The sequence below is a fragment of the Phyllobates terribilis genome, unplaced genomic scaffold, assembly GCF_046119375.1.
Source record: "Phyllobates terribilis strain yellow unplaced genomic scaffold, ASM4611937v1 Scaffold_2__4_contigs__length_985480577, whole genome shotgun sequence".
Taxonomy (NCBI): Eukaryota; Metazoa; Chordata; class Amphibia; order Anura; family Dendrobatidae; genus Phyllobates; species Phyllobates terribilis.
The window spans coordinates 131816359-131836138 of NW_027362762.1; the positions used below are offsets into that span (position 1 = coordinate 131816359).

General features: G+C 40.6%; 2 protein-coding genes across 9 annotated transcripts in view; one reads left to right on the forward strand and one right to left on the reverse strand.

The window, feature by feature from the left end:
* The window catches only part of TRIM13 (tripartite motif containing 13), a 237204-nt gene that overhangs the window by 58309 nt on the left and 159115 nt on the right, over positions 1-19780 (reverse strand). For 2 of the 8 annotated variants that reach the window (XR_012269633.1, XR_012269627.1), the window contains one exon: positions 12181-15596. The exons of the other annotated variants lie outside the window; for them this stretch is intronic. The gene's annotated coding sequence lies outside the window, so the exon portion shown is untranslated. Of the gene's footprint in view, positions 1-12180; positions 15597-19780 lie in introns of those variants that run through there. 8 annotated transcript variants of the gene reach the window in all.
* On the forward strand, positions 356-15596 carry KCNRG (potassium channel regulator). The gene is made up of 2 exons (XM_073662687.1): positions 356-1030; positions 12532-15596. Exons 1-2 carry the CDS (start codon positions 450-452, stop codon positions 12785-12787), a joined length of 837 nt encoding a protein of 278 aa, XP_073518788.1. The 5' UTR covers positions 356-449; the 3' UTR covers positions 12788-15596.

The window sequence follows — 19780 nt, forward strand, 5'->3', positions numbered from 1 at the left end:
TATTAGGAAAGGTCTGGAAATTAAAATATAGTTGTAAAGAGACAAGAAGGATTACAAGACTGAAATGTTTTTTTATTTAAATAAAATAGATTTTTTTCCAGTTTTGTTAAATGGCAAGTCATTGCTTAACACAAGCCTGATGGACCAAGTGGGTGAATACGATTAAAAAAAATTCTAAAATGGTTACAAAAGTGGAAAAAGCAAAAACGCACAAGTAAGCAACAAATGTAAAGGTTTAAAAGTAGCAAAGCTTTTCAGTCCATTCCACTTGTGGATCACACTGAATATGACCTGCGTCTGCTCAGTGCTTTCCACAATAGTAATGGCTGTTCCCAGGCAACTCGTGGACACTGTTTAGTTTATGGTTGCCAGGCACAGGGCCTTTCTTCAGTGCAGTTTGCTGGAAGCTCATATTGGGAACTTTCTAAACCTGTGGAAGGTTGTCCAGCATGAGTAATCCTGAAGTAATTACCCTCAATGTGGGAGGCATGAAGTTTACCACCCTGCCATCAACCCTTCTGCGATTTCCAGAGTCAAAACTTGCACATATGCTGGATGGCAGCGATCGGGACTTTAGGATAGTAAATGGACAATATTTTGTGGACCGGGATGGAACTCTGTTCAGCTATGTTTTAGATTATCTGAGGACATCACAGCTGACTTTGCCTTCAGACTTTTCAGATTATGAAAGACTTCTGAGGGAAGCGGACTTCTACCAGATTTCATCCTTGGCTGAACAGTTGGGTCAGGAGAGCTTTTATCGGCCCAGAATGGAGATCTTAGAAGTGCGTTTTCTTCTTCAGGAGACTCATTCTTTATTCCGTGTCTTTGGTTCGTGTAATAGCACTATCGAAGCTCTTGCTGATCGTATTGTAATGTATGTAGAGCAGCCGATGGGAGTTCAAGGTTGGAACTTCCCATATTCCTCGCAAAAACCCATGGCTCCAATACCTCTACAGCGACCATCACATCATGACTTGATGTTTCAGTGTGGGACGGACTACTCAACCGGAGACCAATTTGGAGCCAGGTAACGTTCCACTTATATTTTGTAGAACCAGCAGCTAGACACATCTCATGTCAGATGTAGCGATGCTACACTGATATCATATTCAGCCATAACTTGCATATACAGGTGCTTCTCACCAAATTAGAATATCATCATAAAGTTAATTTATTTCAGTTCTTCAATACAAAAAGTGAAACTCATTATATAGGAGTCATTACAAACAGAGTGATCTATTTCAAGTGTTTATGTCTGCTAATGTTGATGATTATGGCTTACAGCCAATGAAAAGACAAAAGTCCTTATCTCAGTAAATTAGAATACTTTATAACACCAGCTTTAAAATCTGAAATGTTGGCCTACTGAAATGTATGTTCAGTAAATGCCCTCAATAATTGGTCGGGGCTCCTTTTGCATCAATTACTGCATCAAAGCGGCGTGGCATGGAGGTGATCAGCCTGTGGCACTGCTGAGGTGTTATGGAAGCCCAGGTTGCTTTGATAGCAGCCTTCAGCTCGTCTGCATTGTTGGGTCTGGTGTCTCTCATCTTCCTCTTGACAAAACCTCATAGATCCTCTATGGGGTTAAGGTCAGGCGAGTTCGCTGGCCAATCAAGCACAGTGATACTGCTGTTTGTAAACCAGGTATTGGTACTTTTGGCAGTGTGAACAGGTGCCAAGTCCTGCTGGAGAATGAAATTTCCATCTCCAAAAAGCTTGTCGGCAGAGGGAAGCATGAAGTGCTCTAAAATTTCCTGGTAGACGGATGCGCTGACTTTGGTCTTGATAAAACACAGTGGACCTACACCAGCAGATGACATGGCTCCCCAAACCATCACTGATTGTGGAAACTTCACACTAGACCTCAAGGAGCTTGGATTGTGTGCATCTCCACTCTTCCTCCAGGCTCTTTCCAAATGAAAAGCAAAATTTACTTTCATCTGAAAACAACACCTTGGACCACTGAGCATCAGTCCAGGTCTTTTTCTCCTTGGCTCAGGTAAGACTCTTCTGGCGTTGTCTATTGGTCATGAGTGGCTTGGCACAAGGAATGCAACACTTGTAGCCCATGTACTGGATACGTCTGTGTGTGGTGGGTCTTGAAGCAATGACTCCAGCAGCAGTCCACTCCTTGTGAATCTCCCCAAAATTTTTGAATGGCCTTTTCTTAACAATCCTTTCAAGGCTGCGGTTATCCCGGTTGCTTGTGCACCTTTTTCTACCACACTTTATCCTTCCACTCAACTTTCCATTAATATGCTTGGATACAGCACTGTGTGAACAGCCAGCTTCTTTAGCAATGACCTTTTATGGCTTATCCTCCTTGTGGAGTGTGTCAATGACAGCCTTCTGGACATCTGTCAAGTCAGCAGTCTTCCCCAGGATTGTGGAGACTACTGAAATAGACTAAGGGACCTTTTTAAATGCATCGGAAGCCTTTGCAGGTGTTTTTTATTATTCTAATTTACTGAGATAATGACTTGTGTTTTCATTGGCTGTAAGCCATAATCATCAACAGTAACAGAAATAAACACTGTAAATAGATCACTCTGTTTGTAATGACTATATAATATATGAGTTTCACTTTTTGTATTGAATAACTGAAATAAATTAACTTTTTGATGATATTCTAATTTAGTGAGAAGCACCTGTATGTACCCTGATGCACAAAGCTTTATGTGCACGGAATTGGTGCATTTCTTTATCTCTATTGCTTTCTGGGGTATAGAGTCTGATTCTACCCCAAAAGAGCTCTGCCTCGGAGTTGGTGGAAATGTACAGTTCTCTAGCTTTATAAAAACAACGTCTTATGCTCTATAAAGCTAAAGTCCCTATTTGGCCAAAAAAATGCTGATATGGTTAAGTTATCTACTGAAGTAAATTACTGCCACTTATGAACCCTTTACAATTATGTCTTGGCTTACAAGCTCCACAATCCTTTACAATACAGAGTCAGCAACCTTTGGTGCATGTGCAACAGCTGGCACATTGCTCATGTATGCCTGGCACACAGTAACACACAAAATCCAGCATTTATTGTAGCATCGACCAGTGGGTATTTTGGCCTCCGTGAGACAATCAGATTTTAAAACCTCACAATTGGCCATCGCTGTGGTCATCTTTGCCCGTTGGTGGCCAATAGGTGCACAATTTTGTTGGCCATAGCATTAGCTGGGTGCTCTATCCCGATAGCAACATTAAGGCCACGTGCACACGTTGAGTAATTGGGAAGTTTTTTTGTCTCAGTATTTGTAAGCCAATAGTAAGCCAGGATAGGAACAAATCAGAGGAAAAATATAATAGAAACACGTCACCACTTTTGCATTTCTCACCCACTTCTGGTTTTGGCTTACAAATACTCAACTTGTGCACCTGGCCTTATCAGCAAAATAGCAGGCTGGAGAGGAGCATAATGGCCAAATATTTTTCTAGTCATCTCAAACTTATTTACTAAGCAAGTGCTTCTGAGCAGGGAAGATGTGAGGAGTCCATGAATGAAGGAACCCTGGGGCAGATGTATCAAAACGGTCCCATACACAGGAGCGCTCCTGTGTTCTCTGAGAAAGCTGCTGACCTGTCAGTCCACGGCTTATCTCACAGAGAACAATGATCGGCAGTCTGAAATCAGACAAGCACAAGCCACATCTCTCCCGACTATCAGGCCATCTGCCAAATCCATTGATATACACTGCTCAAAAAAATAAAGGGAACACTGAAATAACACATCCTAGATCTGAATGAATGAAATATTCTCATTGAATACTTTGTTCTGTACAAAGTTGAATGTGCTGACAACAAAATCACCCAAAAATCATCAATGGAAATCAAATTTATTATCCAATGGAGGCCTGGATTTGGAGTCACCCCCAAAATTAAAGTGGAAAAACACACTACAGGCTGATCGAACTTTGATGTAATGTCCTTAAAACAAGTCAAAATGAGGCTCAGTATTGTGTGTGGCCTCCACGTGCCTGTATGACCTCCCTACAACGCCTGGGCATGCTCCTGATGAGGTTGCGGATGGTCTCCTGTGGGATCTCCTCCCAGACCTGGACTAAAGCATCCGCCAACTCCTGGACAGTCTGTGGTGCAACGTGATGTTGGTGGATGGAGCGAGACATGATGTCCCAGATGTGCTCAATTGGATTCAGGTCTGGGGAACGGGCGGACCAGTCCATAGCTTCAATGCCTTCATCTTGCAGGAACTGCTAACACACTCCAGCCACATGAGGTCTGGCATTGTCCTGCATTAGGAGGAACCCAGAGCCAACCACACCAGCATATGGTCTCACAAGGGGTCTGAGGATCTCATCTCGGTACCTAATGGCAGTCAGGCTACCTCTGGCGAGCACATGGAGGGCTGTGCGGCCCTCCAAAGAAATGCCACCCCACACCATTACTGACCCACTGCCAAACCGGTCATGCTGAAGGATGTTGCAGGCAGCAGATCGCTCTCCACAGCGTCTCCAGACTGTCACATGTGCTCAGTGTGAACCTGCTTTCATCTGCGAAGAGCACAGGGCGTCAGTGGCGACTTTGCCAATCCTGGTGTGCTGTGGCAAATGCCAAGCGTCCTGCACGGTGTTGGGCTGTGAGCACAACCTCCATCTGTGGACGTCGGGCCCTCATACCACCCTCATGGAGTCGGTTTCTAACAGTTTGTGCAGACACATGCACATTTGTGGCCTGCTGGAGGTCATTTTGCAGGGCTCTGGCAGTGCTTCTCCTGTTCCTCCTTGCACAAAGGTGGAGGTAGCGGTCCTGCGGCTGGGTTGTTGCCCTCCTACAGCCTTCCACATCTCCTGGTGTACGGGCCTGTCTCCTGGTAGTGCCTCCAGCCTCTGGTCACTACGCTGACAGACACAGCAAACCTTCTTGCCACAGCTCGCATTGATGTGCCATCTTGGATGAGCTGCACTACCTGAGCAACTTCTGTGGGTTGTAGAGTCCGTCTCATGCTACCAAAAGAGTGAAAGCACAACCAACATCCAAAAGTGACCAAAACATCAGCCAGAAAGCATTTTTACTGAGACGTGGTCCCCACCTGAAGAACCACTCCTTTATTGAGTGTCTTGATAATTAGCAATAATTTCCATCTATTGTCTATTCCATTTGCACAACAGCATGTGAAATTGATTGTCAATCAGTGTTGCTTCCTAAGTGGACAGTTTGATTTCACAGAAGTTTGATTTACTTGGAGTTATATTCTGTCGTTTAAGTGTTCCCTTTATGTTTTTGAGCAGTGTAGATACAGTGACAACCAAAAGATTTTCTTTTTTATTTTGAAGTGTAATTACTTCTGTCTGGTTGTTGTGATGCCATTTTCCTGGGGATTTTAGTAAACCGGAAGCAAATAGTTGTCAGCTATAAGGACAAAAATTGTTTTATCCCCTTATGTTAGTTTTCAACATTTGCTGGTCCAAATGTTTTGCATATTTTGTCATGGGCAGTAGACTTGCCTAAAAAAAAAAAAAATAAAAAAAAAAATAATAAATTTTGGACGTTTTTAGGTTAAAACATGGTAAAGACCAAGCCAAACTTATCACCAGATGTCAGGAAGCTTATTATTCTGAGAGTGAAGTCAGGCAAAGGCCAGAGAGGAAGCTATGGCATTCACCTGTTCTCAGAGTCAAGTGTCACGTATATTAAAGATAGAAAAAGAAGGTTATGGAACAGCTGACAAACCTAGAAGTGGTCGACCACGGAAAACTTCCTCCATTGTTGATCACATTATTAAGAAAGTCAGGATATGATGTCCATAAAAGTGCTGTACAGATTTTGCACGAAATGAACGAAGAATATGGGGTCAAAGTGAGTCGCCAAACTGTGGTGCAACGGCTAAGAGCAGTAGGGTGGAATGTACGAGTTCCAGTCAAGAAGCCTTTCATCCCTGCAAAGAACCGGAAGGTCCAACTTGAGTTAGCCAAAGAACACAGCCAATGGAAAGAGACAGATTTGTCTAAGGTGTTGTACTCGGATGAATCCAAATTCAATCTGTTTGGTAGTGATGGCAAGCACTATATATACACCGCCTAATTGGAAAACTTAATGATGTAAGGTACCAAACACCTACAGTGAAACATGGTGGTGGCAATGTCATGGTTTGCAGCTGCTTTTCTGCATCTGTCATTGGCCCTCTGCATAGAATTGATGGAAATATGAATGCTACCATGTACAAGGATATACTGGAGAATGTAATGCTGCCAAATAGTAAAGCCAAAATAGGCAGGGGATGGAAATTCCAGCAAAACAATGATCCTAAGCACACATCCAATTTAGTCAAAAATTGGTTAGCAAAGAAAAATGTTCGCCTGTTGCAATGGCCAGGCCAATCACCTGATGTAAACCCTATAGAGCACCTTTGGGATGAGTTAGGGCGACAAGTTGGGGCCTGTACCCATAGCAATAAAGAGGAATTGTTTGCAGATTTGCAAATGGAATGGAGTAAGATCCCTCAAGATGTCTTGAATACCCTAATGGCTTCAATGCCCGTCGATGTGGTACAATAATTAAAGCAAGAGGTTATGCTACAAAATACTAAGTTATGGCATTGTAAACAATGAATTACTCTCTATGTTGTGATCAATAAATAGTATATGCAAAACTTTTGGCGGTGAGTTTTCTTTAATTAAATAACCATACCTATATGCAAAGCATTTTGGTTAAAATTAAGGTCTTGCATGATGACAACTTCATGGACTTTCAATTCATCACCAGGGAAATGGCATCACAACAACCAGACAGAAATAATCACACTTTTCTTTTTAAAAAATATAAAACTTTCGTTCCCCCACTCTATTTAATCTATTGTGTATGGAGGCCCTAAAGCTACGTTCCCATGATGAGCTTTTGGTGCATTTTTGATGTTGCAGAATTTCTGCACCTATTTAAATTAGGTTATTTGCATTTTTCAATAATTTTTTTGTCTCTTGTTGGTGTATCATGCTTTAAATAAAGCCGCTTTGTTTTTGATACTTTCAGGCATTTGGCTTTAACAAAACTATTGATATAGGCATCTGCAGATCACATGCGTTTTTTATGCGTTTCAGCTGCAGAAACGCACTAAAAACACGTAAATTTTTTACCTGTGGATTTTCCACACCAAATGCAAGTATGGGGAAATTCCGCACATAAAACTCAGCGTACCCACAAGAGAAATTGACATGCTGCGGATTTGAAACACGCACCGCAGGTCAGTTTATGCAGTGTTAAAAATAAGTACAGTGAGCATGAGATCATATAAATCCCATCCACATTGACGCAGCAAAAACACACCAAAAGCTCATGGTGGGAATGTAGCCTAAGGGTATGTGGATATCTTAAAAGGGAACCTGTCACCAGAAAACCAGATATGGGTTTATTCTGCAGGTTAATAGCGTTATTAACCTGCCCGTTACCCACACGGAGCAGAATACTGCAGGGAGAAAATTAACTTTATTCTCCCAGCAGCGTTCGGGTTTCAGTCACCGCTCGGTGGTTGTAATTGAAGCCCCTGACCCTGACTGACAGCCGGCCCCAATGTCGAGCTGCTGTCCGTCATTGCCAGGAGCGTGGTGACAGCCACAGAGTCTGTATTCTCAGAGCGGTCATTGAACCAGCGCAGGCACCGCCCCTGTGACAAATCAAACACTGCTGGGAGGAATAAAGTTTCTCTTTAAATGAGGAAAAAAAGAAAATTGGATTAAATCTCCCCACAGCATGTGGCTAAGTGCGAGAAGATTAATAACACAAATAACCTGCAAATTAACCCCATAGCACAGGTTAATAGCGTTATTGCTGGTGAAAAGTTCCCTTTAAGTGTTTGTAGCAAACATCCGGAACTAAAAACTTGTCTCTTGGCAGGAAAAAACATGTGAACAAGTACTAAAGGGAAAAAAAACGTCCATAGCGACCAGAGCTTAGCTTTCATTTTTTAAAACATATCTAGTAAAATGAAAATTGTACTAATTGTTTGTTATGGGCAACAAAGTTTTATTTTTTTTGACAGTTATAATAATTGATGCTCTACGTATGCAGCACTACGGCTGACACCGAGCACACCCCTATTCTTCCTCACCAAGTAACTTCATTTGGCCATAACTGGTATTTCCCCTCTCTGACAGCAAATTCCATTTAAAATTATATTATGGGAAAAAAAAAACAAACTACAATGTCTTTCAGGTAAGAAACAGCAACCACATACAAATGCCATCATAACCACAAGGCAGCCTGCTAGCCCAATATTGCAACATGTAATACCCATAACTGATTGTTGCAGGACTTTCATATCCAATGCCACACTGATCACTACGGGCATTTGCAGTTTGTTTTTTTCTTTTTTTCTTCAAAAAGGTGCATAAGGTTGTACAATATCAAAAATGATTGTTATTTTTGTCTAAACTTTTTAGCAGTTAGTCAACCTAATAAGGTCACGCAAAAAAAACCCAAACACTCCAGATGGTAACTAAAGTGAATGAGCACAGAAATGTTTTAGACATTAAAGATACCAATTGATGAATCAGCCAGAAACATCTGGAAAAGCCTCAGACCCTGCCCACAACAGAGAACATTAAAAATAAACAAAAACCCAGGCGAACGTTAAAATAGGCGCAAATTAAAAGATCAATGAAAACTTAGCCAAAAAATTAATTAAAAAAAAAAAAAAGTAAATACAATGATGCAAGATGCAGTAATGAATTGGGCCTTCCATTCACTATTTTTTTTGCCTGCATGCTGCACAAAAAATGTTGCCAACCCCTGTGGCGAATAGGGCTTTGCTCAGTCAGTTCGATAGCCAATACAATGGTAGGGTGCAAATATGACTAGTACTCAATTCAATGGTGGGATATGGCGCACAAATCGCATTAGTTTAAAGAATATACACCATCTATCCGGTTAGGAGAAATGTGGTTTGTGGGCAAAACATTCATTCATCGGTGACTGGAGGCTCCCATGACGTAACTGACATCATTTTGCAGGAACCCCTTCCCGACCATGACGTACAGTTATGTCGTGAAAGAGTTTTAAACAGTTGCTTTCTGCTAACGCGCTGCCAGTCACTATATATGTCGAGTGCTGTTCTTGCAGCCCAATCTGTTGATATCACTTTACTACTCTACAGCCCTGATCGTTAGTGCAGCAATATCTTCATACACACTTTTGGCAAATAGGTTTTGCTAGTCGATAATAGCTATAAGCATCGGGGATTCAGTGCACTTAGACGAGTTCTGATCAATGTAGAAGAATAAGTAGAATACCAGGTTGTGTTTTTGGTTAGCACGGACTGCCTTACTGGTGAGCAATACATTAGCTTAGCTCCTTACCTACTGACAAAAATGCATTCATCCTATTAAACTAGGGTTGAGCTTGTTTTTAATTGTGCCCCATTGTAAACCAACGTGCACTTGACAGATTTGCTTCTTTTTAATTACTAAAAGTGTGTTCCCATAACATGGGAATTCCTTCGTCCTTTGGACAATTGGTTTTATAATCGTTCGTTCAGTTATTCCTACCATGTAGCAAGGGATTTTTTTATATTCTTTATTTTAGAATTGTGATATGCTCAGGGCTGTGGAGTCGGTAAGCCAAACCTCCAACTCCCTCACACACGGCTCATGTTTAAGTGATAAATTTACTGTAGCACAGATTCATCTCAGCTAAAAGTCTAGACCCTTAGATCAGGAATAGGACAGACATTTATAGGACATTTCATAACTTTCCCAAATTCTTGTGAAAAAATATTCCCACAAACTGCATTGAACTACTGTACCCAATTTATTATATGTTTTAGTAGTGGGTCTGTTTTATACTGACTCCACAGCCCTGGATATGCTGCTGTTATTCCTCCTGCAAATGCATAAATTGACAATGGAGCTTGTCCCAACACAAACCCTGTCACCAATGAACAGTGCAGGAATAGCATTTGGGGTGTAATCTATTAAAAACACTGCAAGGAGGAATAACACAATGCAGAAACTGCACAGCACTTCCTTAACTTCCATTCACTGCTACAGGAGTTATGCAAGCAGCATAGCACAACATTCTTGGCAGGTTTAGTGATCATATGGACCCCTGGCCATCAGACAGATATTACCCTCTCAGTTTATTAAAGGGGCTTTCATTGCTATTACTTAATGGCGTATTTAACCACCATTTTTAAACTGCTCCATCTCATTGATACATTATTCATAACACAATGTTTTGTAAATCACAAACCCAGTAAATCAGGACCCGTTACCAGGTGAAATCTGGGCAGGTTTTGCCCTTGCTTTATTGCCGCTGCTCCCCCGAGTATTTTGTCTTTTTTCCTCCATTATACAGTTCCAGATTTATGAGCCTTCTTATTTTGTACAAGATTTTATGGTCTTTACCAAGGGGTGTTGCTCGCAGGATTCTCTGCAAAACAGGTTAAAGACATGCCCCCAGAGAATCCTGCAAGCCACACCCCATTGGTAAAGACCATAAAAATTCATCTCTCTGAAACAACAAAACACTGGCCCCACTCTTGACCTGGAGACAGCTTAAGATAGATACCATTACCTAGACATTTAGCATAAAAACTGCATATAGTGGGAAATATATACTGATGCCAATATGAACAGGGTCTTAAACTGCCTTCATCGTTCTTTTAACCCCTTAATGACTGCAAATACTACTTAAAACGGACCTGCGATATAAAGAGACTAACATCCCCCGATGTCAGCTATAGTGTACAGCTATCAGCTGTACACTATAGCTGACAACTTGCTGCATCAGCCACGATCAGTATTGGAACCGACCATGGCCGTTTAACCCCTTAAATACTGCTGTCAAGTGACTACAGCATCTAGATGGTTAACAGAGCGGGGGGGGTCTCCCTCTTTAACCCCATCGGCACTCTGAGATCATGATCGTATGGTCCTGATGTTTGCCATGGCAATTCATGGCCAAATAACGGCCTTAGAGTCTTCCAGCTATAGTGGTCTGTTCAGAAGTCAGAAACATTTAGGTGGTAAAAATAAATTTTTTCATTCCTGTCATGTCACTTTGCATTAATTCCTGAAAAGCATCTAAAGGGTTAAAAAACTACCTGAAAGCCATTATGAATACGTTGAGGGGCGCGGTTTTTAAAATGGTATCACTTTTGGGGGTTTTCAATATATAGGACCCCCAAAGTCATTTCAAAACTGAATAGGTCCCTAGAAAAATGAATCTTGTAAATTTTCTTAAAAAAAAAAAAAGGAAAAATTACTGCAAAATTTTTAAACCTTCTAAAATGCTAACAAAAGAAAACATTTTACAAAGGTGCTGATTTAAGGTAGACATGAGGGAAATGTTATTTATTAACATTGTGTGCTATGACCATCTAGATTAAAAGGATAAACATTCAAAGTTTGAAAATGGCTAAAAATTTTTAATTTGTCATATTTCATATTTTTATAAATAAATGCAACATAACCTAAATTTACCATTATCATAAAATATGTGTCATGAAAAAAAGTGTCTCATAATCAATGGGATATGTTAAAGCATTCCAGAGTCCTTACTATATAAAGTGACACCTCAGATTTAAAAAAAAAATTTGGCCTGGTCATTAACCCTTTAGTGACCTGACCAATTTTTTAAAATCTGATCGGTGTCACTTTATGTAGTAATAACTCTGGAACGCTACAACATATCCCATTGATTTTGAGACTGCTTTTTCATGACACATTATACTTTATGATAATGGTAAATTTAGGTTGATTTTTTTTTTTTAAATAAACGCAAAAACATCAGAAATTTGACAAAAATGTTTTAAAAATTGCAATTTTCAAACTTTTAATGACTATCCCTTTAATCCCGATAGTTATACCACACAAACATTAATAAATAACATTTCCCATGTCTGCTTCACAGCAGCACCAATTGTAAAGTGTTTTATTTTGTTAGCATTTTAGAAGGTTTAAAAATGTAGCAGTAATTTTTCATTTTTTCATGGAAATTTACAAAAAAACACTTATTTTTTATAGAGACCTGTTCAGTTTTGAAGTGACTTTGGGGGTCCTATATGTTGGAAACCATTCAAAAGTAATACATTTTAAAAACCGCACCCCTCAACATATTTAAAATTGCTTTTAGGTAGTTAATTAACCCTTCTGGTTCTTTTCAGGAAGAAATGGAAAGTGGCATGACAAGAATGGACAAGTTTATTTTTACCAGCTAAATTTTGACCGCTATAGCCGGCAGAGTCTAAGGCCGTCATCTGCCGAGGCAAACATCAGGACCACACAATCAAGATCTCAGGGTGCTGATGAGGTTAAAGAGGGAGCCCCAACATTGTTATTTAGATTCTGTAGTTAGTAAGGGGTTAAACGTGCATGGTCGGTGCCAGCACTGATCATGGCTGATGCAGCAAGTTGTCAGCTATAGTGTACAGGTGACAGTTACAGGATTGTCACTTGTAGGGGAACGCTAATCTTATATCGCGGGTCAGTAAAAAGACGTCTAGTGATCACTAAGGTATTAAAGTGTGTTGCGTTTTTCTTTATAAGTACGCTAACATTAACGCAATCCGGTTTTCTGCAGGTATGTCTCCATAAAACCAGACCAGAGGAAATTACTACATGGGAGCAATGTGCTGGGCCTGCTGCTGGACATCCTGCTCAGAGATGGCTTCAGGCTGGTGAGCACCAGGGCCGTGTCGGCAGAAGACAAAGTAGAGTGCTATACATTTGAGAGGAAGAAAAGGGCAGAAGTCCTAAGCATCACAGAGAACAACTCAAAACTAGAGAAAAATGTAATCGTGCAAATGAAACCGGTCAAATCAAACAAAAAGAAATGAGCCAAAGAATCAATGATACAAGAAACAAATTTTGGATGCTGTTACGCAGTGTAAACTTTAAAGGGAGCTATCAGGATGTACATACAGGCCGATCTGTGGACAGCACCGTGGAGAGCAGAAGGAGCTGAGCAGAAGGATATCATTTTGTGATAAAAAATTCAGTATAACTTGTGTTATTTATTGAAATCCCTGATATGTGTGTGTATATAATATAATATATCCCAGTGGGTGGTCCTATTCGTGATTAACAGCTATGTCTTCATGCACAGAGAAAAACCATCAGGACCGCTCACTGAATATGTATAGGCTGTGTGCACATGTTGCAGATTTGGTTCGTTTTTTGCCATGCAGATTTGCTAGCAAAACCTGAAGTAATTGAATGGGAAACTGGAAGTGTCATGCACACGGTGTTTATTTTTGACTTGCAGATTTGGTGCAGAAAATCTACATGTCAATTCTCTGAGTTTTTCACCATTGACTTCACACACACAAAAAAAAAAAGGGCAAAAATGCGCGAAAAACTGGTGTTTTTGCAGCTGTGTTTTTCCTGCCAAGAGATACAGAAATTTTACTCTACGTGTGCACATACACATACAGGGGATTATGGTGAATAAATTACAAGTTATATTGAAACTTTTCCCACATAAAAAGGTATATAATCTGATCCGCTCCTCCTGCTCTAGAACACCCGGTCTGCAGGTCACATACCATTTTCAATGACAGATTCCCTTTAACACACGCAATGTTTCAGGTCTTAACCGATGCATTTTTTTTGCATGTACTTGTCAGTTTTTTATTTTTATGTTCTTCTGTGGTTTTTTTGGGCCATGTAGGGCGTTAATTATTTACCAGTTAGCATTTTACTTTCAGATAAAAGGCCAATAATAAATTTAACTGGAGAGAAAATGTAAAGCACAATGGGGTCTTATCCATGTTATACAGCATGTTATGCTCACCTGATGGGGTTGTGTGACAATCATTAGTATTGTGAAGATAACAGCTGCTGAAGCATTGTGTTGAAAGGATACCAAGGGAAGTGGCTCTATTCGGCAAATATCAGAGACCAAGATTGGAGAAAAAGGGTTCATAGTCAACGCGTTTCAAAGTCAATCCAGTTTCTGCAGTGATAAGACTACTAGGCTCTTGCGTTTGGGTCCGGAGACCTGCGGCCTCTCCGCACATGATGGTCTGTACACTGTGCGCTTCCCCGGACATCCGATTCTGTCAGTACAGGCGCTCAGTGCTATATGGCCAAGAAGTTAGATGATAAACAAGTGGGTGGAAGGTGCACCGTTTGCACCTTCCTTTGGCTCCTGTAAATCCAGAACCATCAATGAAGACAAATGTGGAGAAAGATACATAAGTAGATGGGAAGGAGCGCTCAACTGTTTGGCCACTGAAAGGGTGCATAAGCGTCTGTCTGTCATAAATTATATATATATGTGCACACATATACACAAACATACGTGCATTTAACTAAATTAGAATATCAAAAAGTTAAGGTAATTTATTTCAGTTCTTCAATACAAAAAGTGAAACTCTTATTACACTAGTGGCCAAAATTGAGGCAACACCCTAAAGATTTATGAATTTTTAGCATTTTGCCAAAACAAATACAAATTTCATGAATGTTTTCACAGTAAAGTTTTCACGTAGAAATAACAATCTCATAGAAACACAATATTAGCAGGAAATTTGTTCATTTGTCAACAAACTGGACACTATTGTCACTCAGATGACTAAGAAAAGCCATTTATTTGTCCTATTTTCATATCTAACACTAAAAATGTTACTCAGTTGGATAGCCCTTGATAATGGCCTGGCATCTTCTTGGCATGCTATCTACCAGTTTGTGTAAATCAGATGGTGTGACGATATGAAACCATGATTTGATGATGGCTGCAATGAGTTCCTGCTTGTGTGAAGCCCGCTGTTTTGACGCTGCTCTTTTGAGCCGAGCCCAGAGATTCTCAATAGGATTGAGATCTGGGCTGTTTCCTGGCCAATTCAATAGCTGGATGTTTTTGTCCTTGAACCAAGAGAGACATTTTTTAGCTGTATGGCATGTGGCTCCATCTTGCTGAAAAATAAACTATGTCCCTTCATCAAATACATCACGTGCCAAAGGAATGAGTTTAGGCTGAAGGACTTCCTTGATGTACTTTTCAGCATTAACTGTTCCTTCAATTACCTGCAGCCGACCAACTGCATCTCTGGACACGCAGCCCCCTACCATAACAACACTCAGAGAATGCTTCATGGTGGGTACTGTACACTGTCAAGCAATCCTTTCCAGGTCGTCGAACGTAGCACCGTCGCTGCCACAGATGGATATGCGTGTCTCATCGCACCATAAAACATTTCTCCATTGTTCAATGGTTTATTAGAATGTTCTTTGGCCACTGCAGACGTTTGACGCTGTGAGGCAATCAAAAATGGCTTTTAATGTGGTATTCTGGCTCTTAACCCCGCCAATCGACGTCGAACCGTCCAATCGGACACTGTCACTCCAGTTTTGACAAGCTCCTGGTTGATGTCAACAGCAGTGGATTTCCTGTTATTTAGGGCGATTCTAACAATTCTATCAGTCTGAGGAGTTGTAGCCTTCTTCCTTCCTCTACCTGGTTTATTCTTTATCGAACCAGTCTCTTGAAACCGCTTACACACTTTGAGAACGCTGACCGGTGATATCTCTTTTCCAATTCGTGCTGCAATTTCCCGGTAACTGTACCCTTCTCTTAAAAGTAACAGCTTTGGCTCTCTTCCTAGGTGACCACTCCTGTCTAATACTGCTGGCCATTTCAAAAATCTGAAATTTAAATGAAAAAATTGTGAAAATCACTTAATACACGTCATTATATCACACTGTTAAATAGCAAATTTAATTAATTATTAAAAATTAAGCTGCGATTTTAATTTATTAGCTGGTTACCGTACAAAGATGCAGTCATTAAAGGGGTTTTCCCACAAACAAAAGTTCATTTTAAAAATTGTCTGTCTGACCGTGTACGGAACATTGTCTGATCATACCACAGCTCCTGGGCAGGGGAGAAGGCAAAGGACAATACAGATATTACAGCAGGGGATCACAGAGGATTCATTTTGTGAGATAAAACATTGTTTAACCCCTTTAGCCCCAAGGTGGTTTGCATGTTAATGACCAGGCCAATTTTTACAATTCTGACCACTGTCACTTTATGAGGTAATTACTCTGGAAAGCTTCAACGGATCCCCCTGATTCTGAGAATGTTTTTTCGTGACATATTGTACTTCATGACTGTGGTAAAATTTCTTCGATATCACTTGCGTTTTTTTATTTGTGAAAAAAAAGTTTGGCAAAAACTTTGAAAATTTTACAATTTTCAAAATTTGAATTTTTCTGCCCTTAAATCAGAGAGATACATCACACAAAATAGTTAATAAATAACATTTCCCACATGTCTACTTCACAATTTGAGCCCAATTATTTTTTTTTTTTATTAGGGAACTAAGGGTTAAAAGTTGACCAGGGATCTTATTTTTCCAACAAAATTTACAAAACCATTTTTTTTTTTTTTTTAGAGACCACATCACATTTGAAGTGACTTTGAGGGGTCTTTATGACAGAAAATACCCAAAAGTGACACCATTCTAAAAACTGCACCCCTCAAGGTGCTCAAAACCACATTCAAGAACTTTATTAACCCTTCAGGTGCTTCACAGGAATTTTTGGAATGTGGAAGAAAAAAAAATGAACATTTAACTTTTTTCACAAAAATGTTATTTTAGACCCAATTTTTTTTATTCTCGCAGGAGTAACAGGAAAAAATGGACTCAAATTTCTTGTGCAATTTCCCCTGAGCACGCAGATACCCCATATGTGGAGAAAAAACACTGGTTGGGCGCACAGCAGGGTTTGGAAGAGGAGCGCCATTTGACTTTTTGAATGTAAAATTTGCTTGAATAATTAGCGGACGCCATGTTGCATTTGGGGAGCCCCTGATGGGCCTAAACAGTGGAAAACCCCCACAAGTGACACCATTTTGGAAACTAGACCCCACAGGGAACTTATCTAGATGTGTGGTGAGCACCTTGAACCCCCAGGTGCTTCCCAGAAGTTTAGAACATTGAGCCGTAAAAATAAAATGTTCACATTTTTCGAACAAAAATGTTTTTTCAGCCCCCAATTTTGCATTTTCATAAGGGTAACAGGAGAAATTGCACCATGCAGTTTATTGTGCAATTTCTCCTGAGTAAGCAGATACCCCATATGTGGGGGAAAACCACTGTTTGGGCGCACGGCAGGGTTCGGAAGGGAAGGAACACCATTAGACTTTTTGAATGTAAAATTTGCTTGAATAATTAGCGGACGCCATGTTGCGTTTGGGGAGCCCCTGATGTGCCTAAACAGTGGAAACCCCCCAGAAGTGACATCATTTTGGAAACTAGACCCCTCAGGGAACTTATCTAGATATGTGGTGAACACCCTGAAGCGCCAAGTCCTTTACAGAAGTTTATAACATGGAGCCGTGAAAATAAAAAAAAATAATCAATCTTTTTTCACAAAAATTGTTTTAGCCCCATTTTTTTTTTTTTATTTTCAAAAGGGTAAGAGGAGAAAATGGACCCCAAAAACTTTTGGGCAATTTCTCCTGAGTACGCCAATACCCCATATGTGGGGAAAATACAGTGTTTGGGAGCACGGCAGAGTTCAGAACGGAAGGAGCACTGCGTGACTTTTTGAACGCAAAATTGGCTGGAATCGAGAGCGGATGTCATGTCGCGTTTGGAGAGCCCCTGTTGCGCCGAAATAGTGGAAACCCCCCACAAGTTACCCCGTTTTGGAACCTACACCCCTCAAGGATTTTATCAAGGGGTATAGTGAACATTTTGAACCCAGAGGTACGACACAATTTGATAACATTAGGTCATCATATTGAATAAGACATTAGTCTTGAGCGCAAGTGCTCGCTACTTGAGTTTGCATCGGGTACTCGGGTATGCACCATGTATCGCGGGTGCTTGAGTGACATGCTCGAGTCCCCGCCCGCATGTTTCATGATTAGACACCCCCAAAAAATATATGCAGGGATCGCTCGTGCATGGCAGGCAATCACCGCGAGGTTTTTTATGGCCGTGAAGCATATGGAGCGGAGACTCGAGTACCCGCGATACTCAGTGCATACCCGAGCACCCGATGCAAACTCAAGTAGCGAGCACTTTCGCTCAATACTAGTCGCCATAATGTCATATTTTTTTTTTTTTACTTTTGAAAAAAAATCCCAACCCTAGCCCAACCAGAGAGTTTATTTTTTACGCCGTTCCTCGTGCGGTATAAGTGAGTAGATGACTTTATTCTTTGGGTTGGTGCGATTACAGTGATACCAGAATCATATCGGGCTTTTATGATTGACATCTGTCACACACTAAAAAGACGCATTTTTTTGTAAAATCTAGTTTTTGCATCGCCATATTTCGAGCTATAATTTTCCATATTTTGGCCGACAGTCATGTGACGGCTTGATTTTTGCGGGATGAGTTGACGTTTTTTATTGGTGCCATTTTCAGGCACGTGACATTTTTTGATCGCTTTCTATTCCGATTTTTGGGAGGCAGAATAAAACAAAATTCAGGAATTGTTTTAAATTTTTATTATGCTGTTCCGCGTGTGGTAAAATTTATAAGGTAGCTTTATTCTTTGCGTCAGTACGTTTACAGCGGTACCACATTTATATCGTTTTTCTATGTTTTGGCACTTTTACACAATAAAAGCTATTTTATAGAAAAAAATTTTTGCATCGCTTTATTCTGAGAGCTATAACTTTATTTTTCAGCTGATGGAGTTGCATGGTGGCTTGATTTTTTTGCGGGACAAGATGACGTTCTCAGCGCTACCATTTTTATTTCTATTCGTCTTTTTGATCGCGTGTTATTCCATTTTTTGTTTGGCGGTATGATAAATAAACGAAGCAAAAACAATGCTTTATTTATTTTTTTAAACAGTATTCACTGAAGGGGCTAACTAGTGGGTCAGTTTTATAGGTCAGGTCGTTCCGGACACGGCGATACCAAACGTGTGTACTTTCAAACGCATAGTGGGCACACAGCCTAAGAGTTTCCGCAGCGGCAATTCCGCTGCAGAAAAGCTTAAACGCTTGGTTGAAGGCCTGCCATGTTCCTCAATGATAATAAGCATGTGCTGTGTACATGCTGCGGAAATTTCCGCTGCGGATTATCATTGCGGAAAAATACGCAGCACTACCAGTTATTTTGCGGAAGCACTGCGTTTTCTCCGCAATTGACTTGCATTGGAACGCATGGAATCCGCATCACTGCATCTGTACATGCGGAATCCATGCGTTTCAATGTGCGGATGGTACCCGGGTTTGGAGGAGAAGAGGACACTCCTCTGGACCCGGGTACCATAGAACCAGTATATTAAGAATAAAAATAAATATTATACTTACCTTCTGATGGCCCCCGGTGTGCTTGTCTTGGCTTTCCGGCAGCTCGCGGTAGACTATAGGACCTGCGTTGACGTCATTTAGTCATGTGACGGGTCACGTTACCCCTGACGTCAGCAGGTCCTTAAATCTACCGCGAACTGCCGACAAGCAGAGACAAGGACTCCAGGGGCCATCAGAAGGTAAGTATATATTTATTTTTTAACATTCTTTCGGTCACAGTATATAAATCCATGCTGGTTGCATGGATTTATATAGTGTGACCAAGTTGTCAAGCACTTTCCAAGTGATGCTAAAAAATCGCTTGGAAAGCTCTTGACAACCCGCTTGCGGAAATGCATGTGAAGAACGCTTCACTTCCGTTTGTCCCTGGCAGGAAAAACACATGTGAAATCCACATGTACAATCCACATGTACAATCCACATGTACAATCCACATGTACAATCCACATGTGTTTTTTCTGCCAGGGAGATGCAGAAACGCTCAGGAAAAATCTGGAGCATTTCTGCATCGTGGGCACATAGCCTTATTGTTTTTTTTTCTTTTTTT

Excerpts from the sequence above, each read along its gene's own strand:
- KCNRG (XM_073662687.1), top strand. The coding sequence starts at position 450 with ATGAGTAATCCTGAAGTAATTACCCTCAATGTGGGAGGCATGAAGTTT. Across the intron at positions 1,031-12,531 it reads GGAGACCAATTTGGAGCCAG|GTATGTCTCCATAAAACCAG; the intron begins GTAACGTTCCAC and ends GGTTTTCTGCAG.